The 9,705-nt window shown below is 41.4% G+C and overlaps 1 protein-coding gene across 4 annotated transcripts; it reads left to right on the forward strand.

Moving 5' to 3' along the window:
• The first annotated feature begins 641 nt into the window (after nucleotides 1–641).
• On the forward strand, nucleotides 642–4,386 carry LOC18432436 (RING/U-box superfamily protein). 4 transcript variants are annotated; one of them, XM_088874066.1, is made up of 4 exons: nucleotides 642–675; nucleotides 757–883; nucleotides 2,175–2,228; nucleotides 2,324–4,386. In XM_088874066.1, the coding sequence occupies exon 4, from the start codon at nucleotides 2,330–2,332 to the stop codon at nucleotides 4,148–4,150; it is 1,821 nt and encodes a 606-aa protein (XP_088730192.1). In that variant the 5' UTR covers nucleotides 642–675; nucleotides 757–883; nucleotides 2,175–2,228; nucleotides 2,324–2,329; the 3' UTR covers nucleotides 4,151–4,386. The 4 variants fall into 4 exon arrangements, with proteins under 4 accessions (XP_088730192.1, XP_088730191.1, XP_020521804.1 ...); XM_088874065.1 differs by having other exon boundaries at nucleotides 757–877; XM_020666145.2 differs by having other exon boundaries at nucleotides 642–883.
• The last annotated feature ends 5,319 nt before the right edge of the window (nucleotides 4,387–9,705 follow it).

A 9,705-nucleotide genomic window follows, 5' to 3' on the forward strand; every position in this document is an offset into this window, starting at 1 on the left:
ACTTCCTTTGTTTATTTATTTTGGAAAAAGTTTATCTTGAGTCGAAGCTCTAAACAATCAAATCAGAGCCCACCTCAAAATTTTCATTAGAAGAGGTTGTTTTGAAGCCCAAATATCATCAAATTGATCATCTCGACATCAAGATGCATAGACATGAGAAAAAAATAGATTTCAAGTTTTGGAAATAGTACATCTTGTAACGTATTTTTGGACTGTCAATTTTCAAGATTTTGAAGTTTCTATTTGGACTGTCAATTTTCAAGATTTTGAAGTTTTTATTGAACGGCTCGATTTACACTAATCTTAAAGATTTAAATTTTCGAATTAAAGATAAAAATATATTTGAAGGCTATCAAAGTGATTTCCAAACATTGAAACTACACTTTTCCACACTATTTGAAAGCGCGCTTTATTTTGATGGTTTAGAACGTCGGCTCTGTATAAACCACACCCATTTATTTTTATTTTACCCACCTAAATGCCGAAAAAAGGTACTAAAAATCTTTGCGAGACCAATTTTGTTATTTCCAAACGTGAGGACTTTTTCGTTTTTTTCAACTAAAAGATGTCAGATTACCGAGGTATTTTCGTAATATTTTAAAAGGGGACATATAAAACGAGACATTCCACTTCAACTTTTCAACTGATTGAATCAAAAGGTTTCGAGGTTCTCACGTCTGGTTCTTCTTTTTTCCCTAAAAATTTCCCCTTTTTGTTAGCCTAAAAGTAACATGTTTGGGTATTTTTTTGATGTAGGGTTTCTTTTTATGGATTTTTTCTTCCATCCGTGAAGAATTTCAAGATAGCATTCTTTTATTCTTTCAATGTGGTCATCTCTTTGGGCTCAATCGGGATCCAAGCATTGAAGGAATCGAAGGTAAAAGTATGGAAATTACTGTGCTTTTTTTTTCCCCAATTAAATGTTAGGTCCAGGGTTCGATGTCTGTGATTTTTGTATTTTTGGTGATATTTGTTTTCTGTCAGTTTTGTTCATTGAAGCTTCACGCCATGGTCAATTTCTGAGATTTAATTTTGGGGTTTTATTTTGCATTTAGTTTTACTATTTTCTTGCAATTACAGTTTTATTTATTGTTTTGTATGTTTTATTTATGTGAAAATTTGCGACAGTGAATTTGCTTATTTTGTCTTGTTGGAATCAGCAATGTTTACTGATGATATGTCAACGATATCTATTCTAATTGGGGGAAGTTTTTGGCTGACAGTCATTATACTGAGTAGATTTAGGACTAGCAATCAATTTTAATCGGTAGTTTTAGGCGAACAATTAATCTTAGTAAGTTTAGATTAAAGTGTCTCAGCCTTTTTACATTCTTTTTCACGTGGCCAGTTGAATATTCAGTATTGTGCAATGTGCTTGTTGAATGCTTGTTTTCTGACATTTTTATCTTGGCTCTATTCATTAAAACATTATTCGAAGAAATTTTTTTATTTCTTTTTTTCTTCTCTTACTCTGATGGTTAACTGTTTAAATCGAAGGTCTTATGATCATGGTTTATTTGTGTGTTTTGCTTTAGTTCATTAAAGTGGCCCCCTTAGTACGAGTTTTCAAACAGAAATTCCCAGTCGATGTTACCTCCTGTGATGCGGCTGTCATTTCTCGGTGGTCATTATTTGTAACAGTGTTTAAAACAAGGACCAGTTCCCAAGCCCAAGTGAGGAAAATTGGCTTGGCCGAAGACTCATTCGAGTTCTTAAAGAAATGATATAGAATATTGGGAACTGGAAAGACTCGGCCGGTTCCCATGTTCTTGGTTCTTGACTTGGCAGCCCACTGAGTCTGAATGACTCGGGTGAGTGATTTCGAGTAGGACTCGCCGAGTTTTGGTTATTTGATTTTGATGATATGTTTGGTCTCGTTTTGGTGACCAATTTTTGGTGTTTGTAGTGATGGTTTATTGAGGTGATGGTTCATTGAGGTGTTCAGACTGTTGTTATGGGTACTGTACCGTGGTTGCACAGGCTAAAAAACAAATATAGTACAAAATTAAAGAACTGTAAAAAATTACAGGAAAGCTAACTGGCCTCTTCAATGCATTTCTGCTTGGAGCAAATATGGCATAGGAATAAGAGAAATCATTCTTCTCTACTATGTATATAATTTATATATGCTGCACTTTCTTAGCGCTGATCTTGGAACACATCATTTCTTTCAGGGTCTTATGGCTTGATTGCCTGCTTTCATACTTTCTCCATTGCTCATCAAAAAGGTATTTCACGTACTAATCTTTCAATTGCAGTTTCTGATCCTCTTTTATCTATTTCAATTGACTTTGTATTTTGTGCATTGCCATGCTTGCTACAGATTTGAATGGACACAGGGCTGCCATGGGTTCCTCAAGAATCTTCTCAGCCACGTGAGCATGGAGAAGCCAGTGCTGGTCCTGTTCACCCATCTAATCAACCAGATGGGTGCTGCCAAATATGCAGACGTGTCTTCTCATCCGATAACGAGATGGTACAGGGCTTTGAAGCACTATGTATATGCAATTCATGCAGAATCATGTTTCTTGATGATCTCAATACGACCACAAGGGACTCCCGCCGAAGAATACGCAGTAGAAATAGAGCTGGTTATATTGGAAGTTCAGAGTCTATCGATGACATCTTTTCACAAGAATTCTCACATTTAATTAACATGGCAAGGCAGACTCAGCATAACTTTATGGTTTCTGATCATGGGCTCCACCTGGATGTTGATGGTAACACCTTGCAACGAGACCCTAGTCCCTATTCTGCTCTTAGCTGGTGGCAAAGAAGGCGAAGGGCTTATTCTGATAATGAAAGTGAGGGTTTTGATAATGTGGAGTCCCTTTTTGGTGAGAGCGATACCAATGCCAGTTTCAGTGGGTATGGGGCTTTTCATGGGGAGAGTGATGGTGTATCATACAGTGCTTATGGGGCAAACTCAGATGCATCATTAGATGGGCAAAGCTTTGTTGATAGGGACATGTTTCTCCACCATGACGGTAATAGTCCGGCAGAGAGCGATACCGACATTGACCCAATGCATGCAGGCCTGGACCAGTGGGATTCTAATGTGGAAGATGAAGATGGTGAATGGGTAGAAGCAGATGGAGAGGAAGAGGCAGTTGAAACTACTGGACATGATGGTTGGGCTAGGGGTGCCTTAAGTGCTGATGAAGCTAATAATGGCTCTGGGGATTGGGAGCTTCGAATTCCTTCTCCACGAACTCGGTGGAGGATTCGCCAGAGACTAGAACTAGCAGATGGTATTAGATTGAATGTCCAACCCTATGTTCCTAACATTTCTCGATTTTTGGAGAGAAATGATATGCCAACTTATGTTGGGAATTCTGGAGATGATCTTGATTCAAGAAGCTTTGAAGAACTACTTGAGCACCTTGCTGAAACTGATAACTCTAGAAGGGGCGCACCTCCAGCCTCTGCATCTTTTGTTGGCAGTTTGCCTAAGGTAGTAATTGGTAAGGAGCATGAGAAGCACGGAAACTTGATATGTGCAGTATGTAAAGATCCTTTAACCAAAGACACTGAAGCAAATCAACTTCCCTGTTTGCACCTGTATCATCCATTGTGCATATTGCCATGGTTGAATTCAAGGAACTCATGCCCCGTTTGTCGATATGAGCTTCCCACTGATGATGTGGAATATGAAGAAGGAAAGCAATACAGTGGAATTGCAGTTCATGGGCTTCAACAACAGGGCCCGACTGAGGTTGGTCCATCCAATAGCTTGGATGAAACTGAGGGTGGAGAAAGTGGCAATCTGCAGTTGGGTTTTCTTGACGGTGCTAGAATAGAAGATGCTCTGGAAATTTCAGATGTTGGCAATTTAGCTGATAGTGATGATAGGATTGAGAGGATGTCTTTGGGTATTGGCAATGTGGACCAAGGGCCTCTAATTAACACAGTTGATTCTATTAACCCTTCAACAAGGCAACGTGGAGCAAGGGGGGGATGGTTCTTTTTAGCAACTGCTCCTATTGTTAGCATTGTTGGTATTGTTCTTGTTTTGTGGTTTGGGAATCCTCTGACTGAGGGAAGGCTACTCAGGGGTGCTAGACAACGAGACCTTAGGGAAACTTCTGGCAGCTCCTCGAGGGACGTGCATCATATGAATAGACCTAGGAGATGGTGGTCACTCTTCTGAGGAAAAAATTGATGTTCTAATTTATCGTATTGGGGTGTTGTAGTTTACCCTCTAGCAAATTTCTATGCTTCCATGTATCTCTTAGGAGAAACATGGGGATTTGCTTTTTTGCATGTGCGTGTTAATATATGTTGCAACCTGATTTTGATCAGGAAACTAGCTTTTGTATCCAGTGTACAAGAGTGAGTTGATTGTAATCAATTTTACTTGACCATAATGGAAAGTTGCTTCAAATCTGTTTGCTTTCTTAGTTAACTTTGAGGCTGATGGCTTGTATTGAATCTTTTAGAGTTGGTGAGCATGTATTATTGGTGTTGCAGACTAAAACATTATTAATGTCAGTGAGACTGAGCCTGTGAAATGGATTTTCAATGGTATTTTCAGGATATGTGAGTATGACCTCTCAACATCTTTATATAAGGTTCAGGATACCAGATCCAGCAAGGCTAAATGGATTCAAGCTTTGAAGCTTCATAGATGAACATTTAGTTCTTCTCTGCTTAAGAGCTAGGGTTTGTTGTTGATTTGATTCTTGGCCTGTGGTGGATTCCTGGAAGATTTTCTGGTGCTGAACTTTATAACTCACATTATTATTGCATTTCAGGGTTGTGAATCCTTGTGACAGGTCGATGGCTTAGCAGCTCTTGTTGAATCATTGATATCAGAAGAATCCTCAACTGCTTGGGTTCTGTACTTCTCTTTATAGCATTGTGCTGTACTTTAGTCGGGTACGTTTCTCGATAATGTCCTTAAAATTTAATATTATATTCTTTCACTAACCTATCACACTTTTACATCCTCTTCCTATGTTTCTAAGCTGTCTTAGTTGAAAATATTAGAAGTCAGTTTTCTTCAAAAAGAAGGCAATAGTCAAAACTTATTGTTAATTTTGAAACATTTATAGCAGGCATCGTATTACCAAGTGACTTGGATGGTGTCCTTTTTTGACATAAGTAAGAGAATTATAAGAATGAATAATCATGTTGTTGTGCTACTAGGTCATTGCTAGATCATGTGTTTATTACTCTGTTTGTTTTCGTTTTATCTTAATTTAGTTTTAAATATTCTCTTATTTTATTATTTGTATTCTTACATATTCTTACCCTAGGAGCTTTGCTGCATAGCATCTCCCTCTTATAGTTACCTTGTTAGTTTGTGTTTATCAATATATATTGGGTGTGGTTTGCATAAGGTTGCAACCTTAAACAATCCAATTAAGGTGCACATCTAAATTTTATTAAATGTAATTTTAATATAAAAAATTCTTAGGATGGCTTGAGAATCTATTTTTATCTCTAAGTATAAAATTTTAAACTCTCAAAACGGTTCAAATCAAGTAGATCTAAACACATGAAAATCTTGAAAATGGACAGTCCAGATAATGTGTTGCAAGATACACTATTTCACGGACTCGAAATCTTTTTTTCTTTTCATATTCATACATCTCATTGTCGAGGTGATCAATTAGAGGATTTTCCAACGTCCAAACAACCTCTTATGATAGGTTGTTGAGGTGCATCTTTAATTATACATTTTAAGGTTGCAAAATTATATAAACTTTTTCCATATATATTTGTGTCTATTTGAATACATGTAATGATTGAGCATTTTCGTCCCTAAGTTGTGGCACGTTATCTTTTAATAAAGTTAATCCCCTCTCAAAGTGACATGCCTCCCATCTTATTTCATTTCTTTCTATTTTAAAGCCTCCTTAAAATATGCTTTCTAATATTGTCGTGTGACTTCCATTTTTCTCCTCCCACATCTCATGTTTTAAACAAATTGCAAAATTCCAACATTGTATCAGAGCAAGGTTTATTTTTCTAACAAGATTTAGGGAATAAGGTTCCTAGATTCCTCCCTAAATCGTGATAGTTTATTCATAGAATGGATGACTCAGATTTATTTCTCTCACCTCGTAGATTATCTAAAATCCTATTGGTCATGAACTCATGATGAGTCAATATTTTGGATGGGCCGCTAGGGCCTATATAAGGAGGGGATCCTCTGTCATCTTCTTCACCACATTCAAGCCTCTCTCTCTCTCTCTCTCTCTCTCTCTCTCTTCTCCCTCCATGGCCCACTCTCTCTATCTGTTTCTCTCTCTCTTCTCTAGTCACCAAAAGGTGGGACGCACCATCTTAGCCTATAGGGGTAGCACGCCACCCAAAAGATTATAGAGAGTGCATGCCCAGCCCACAGTAAGACCAAGGGTGGTGCCTTTTCAATGCATGTTCTAAAGAGGTCTAAAAAGGGGTGTACAAACACCCAGTTCATTCTCTCCTACTTCCCCCTTACTTGCACCTCGCATTCCACCCTCTCTTCTCCTTTCCCCCCCTCCTTTACCCTTTAGGGGGCTGGGGGGAACTCTTCAAACACTCCCTAACGACACACCCCCTCCCACCCCTTTTTTTTCTTCCCTTTCCCCAGCACGCCCCAACATCCCTCTCTCTAATCACCCCTTCATCCCTAGATTTCTTCCCTTTCATGGTTCTCTCCATTACTTCCCCAACCACCTGGCCGGGCCTTCTGCCTTCTGCCTTCCCCGATCACTTCCTCACCTCCCCATAACACCATCCTCCTTAACCAAGACTTCTTCAACCTGCCCCCCTTAGTCGCTATCCCGGTTCCTCAACTCCTTGGTCTTGGCCCCTCTCCCACCTCGATACTTGCTACCAACCCAATGCTGACCCCACCTCCCACCCCTACCCCAAACCACTACCTCATTCACTCAATCCCCTTCTTCACTTGGCCCTGTTACTCTCCACCGATGGACACGCCCTCCTATCTCTCGTAGAGAAGCCAACTTCTCCTCTCATCTTCGCTACAACTCCTCTGACTCTCCACTCCGCCCCATCTTGGCATCCTCTTCATTGTCTTCTCCCCCGGTTGACTCTAACTTCATCACCGGCATATGTACAATGCTCAATGCGACATCCAACAAGTCCTCAAGGTGATGGTGTTCCAGTATGACGGCAATGAAGCAGACATCGACGCCTTCCTCTAAGTGGATGCTAGAACCAGATTCAAAGTAATTAGAAAAGGCAAAAGGGAGCTTTCAAACCTCACCTTCGGCATCTATCACGGCTAGACCAAACCCTCTTCCTCACCTGCCTCTCTTACAAATTCAACCACCTTGGCTCAAAAGCTCCCTAGGCGCTTCTCTAGACACAACATCCCCCCCCCGCCACCTCCCCCCCCCTCCTCCTCCTCCTCCTTTTCAATCCCTCATGAAAATACTTATGTGGGGGATTCGGGGTCTGGGTGGTCCTCATAGATGCAATTTCTCATGAGCCTTTCGCCAAAAACTTTCCCCTTTGGTTCTCACGCCCATTGAAACCAAACAACCGCTCTCATCCCTCCGCCAAATCCATTGGGTTTGGGGATCTACGCCCTGTCAATGGGCTTTGGAAGCCAATGGGGTTTCAGAAGGGATTTGAATGATCTGGCATCCAACTACCCATGACCTCTCTTTGTAACAAATGGCGTCTTTCTTGGTAACTACCGCCCTTACTGGAATTTCTGATTTGTATGCCTTGGAAATTCACGGCTGTCTACTGTTCTAATTTAGATAGTTCCAAAGGCTTGCTCTGCGAAGAATTAGATGCCAGATCCTCCCTACCCCCTCAAGGTGTTGCGTATGAGGAGACTTTAATGTCACTAGGTGGTCTTTCGAGAAACTTAAGCTCCAGAGTCTCCTGAAGTATGCTTGACCTCTCGGATTTTATTTTCAGAAACAACGGATTCAACATTCCCTTCAAAGAGCAGTATACACTTGGTCTAACAACTCCACCCCCTCCCTTTCAAAACTAGATCGCTACCTTACTAGCCCTGATTGGGATGCTTCCTTCCTAGGCTCCCATGCCCTTGCTCTTCTCAAACCCACCTCCAACCATAAGCCCATCCTTCTCAATACTCAGCGAGCCTTGAGAGGGCCTATACCCTTTCGCTTTGAATAGCCTGGCTCAAAGAGCCAAACCTTCTCTCTGTAATCCCTACTTGGTGGGAGTCTTTCCCTGATCAGGCCCAAGGATGGGCAGGTTTTTGACTCCAACACAAATTGCAGCTCCTTAAAAAATTCCCTGAAAGATCGAAATTGGCACCTCCCTGGCAACTTCCAGGTTCAAAAAGAAGCCCTGCTTGGATCTATGCACAACTGGGACCTCATTGAGGATACTCGGGCTTTAAACTCCAATGAGAGTCTGGCTAGGTCTCAGCTCAAGCTTGACTACCAACTTATCCTCCACAAGGAAGAAAATTGTTGGTTTCAACGCTCTAGGGTAAAGTGGCTGAAAGATTGGGACCTCGACACAATCTTCTTCCACAAAATAGCAAACTGTAGGAGACGCGATAACACCATTACCCAAATCAAAGTAGGCGATATCGTTTTCGACTGACCCCTGCTAGTGGAAAAAGCCATCATTGACTTCTTTAAGCAGCTGTTTAATGCTCCCTTAGGACCTAAACTGAGGATGGCTGACCTTTCTTTCCAATCCAATCCCCCTAACCAAACCGTATGGCTGGAACACCCTTTCTCTGAACAAGATATCCTCAAGGCTATTAAAGACCTTGTACATGATCGAGCCCTAGGTTGGATGGCTACCCAATAGCCCTTTTTAAAAGCTTCTGGGATTCTCTCTGTCCTGATATGCTCTCCTTCTTCAATGAATTCCACAAAAGAGTAGTCCACAAGTCCATGAATGCCACCTTCATTGCCTTGGTCCCCAAAGTGGAAGGGGCCGATGAACTCAAAGATTTAAGACCTATTAGCTTGATAGATAGCTTTTACAATATCCTCTCCAAGGTCCTTGCCTCTAGACTCAAAGAGGACTTTGTCTAGGTCATCTCCCACCATCAAGGGGCCTTCGTCAAGGATCCCAGATTTTCGACAGAGCCCAAGTTGCCCACGAATGCACATTCAAGATTTCCTTCCAAAATTCCTAGCTTGATTATTAAACTCGATTGGGAAAAGGCCTACGACCATGTCGATTGGGCTATCCTTGATGAAACCCTCCTTAGGATGGGCTTTGGGAACCGATGGAAGACTTGGATCCGCAACTATATCTCTTACGGCTCGCCCAAAGGCTACTTCCCCTCCTCCAGAGGCCTCAGACAAGGGGCCCCACTATACTCATTCCTGTTTGCCATTGTTGCCGAAGTCTTAAGCAAATCTGTTGCTAGGATGTACCGACACGGCCTCTTAGAGGGCATCAATATCAGCTGCCAATGCCCAGAAATTTCTTACCTGCAATATGCCAACGATACCCACCTCTTTTGCGGAGCAATTGACCAACATGTCGACTCCTTCCTTCTCTTCTTAAAATGCTTTGAATTGGCCACGGGCATTAGGGTGAACATGGCCAAGTCCAAAATGATAGGAGTGTCCCTTGAGGCCCAAGCTATCCAGGACTGGGTCGACAGGTGGGCTTGCAATGTCAATACTATATCATCTACCTACCTGGGCTTACCCAAGTGGAAGGGGCCTATGAACTCAAAGATTTCAGACCTATTAGCTTGATAAATAGCTCTTACAATATCCTCTCCAAGGTCCTTGC

This window comes from Amborella trichopoda, chromosome 8, assembly GCF_054954075.1.
Source record: "Amborella trichopoda isolate Santa Cruz 75 chromosome 8, AtrichopodaSantaCruz75HAP2 v2.0, whole genome shotgun sequence".
In the NCBI taxonomy this organism is placed as follows: Eukaryota; Viridiplantae; Streptophyta; class Magnoliopsida; order Amborellales; family Amborellaceae; genus Amborella; species Amborella trichopoda.

Coding starts and splice junctions, on each gene's coding strand:
- LOC18432436 (XM_020666145.2), top strand. CDS start 2,330: ATGGACACAGGGCTGCCATGGGTTCCTCAAGAATCTTCTCAGCCACGT.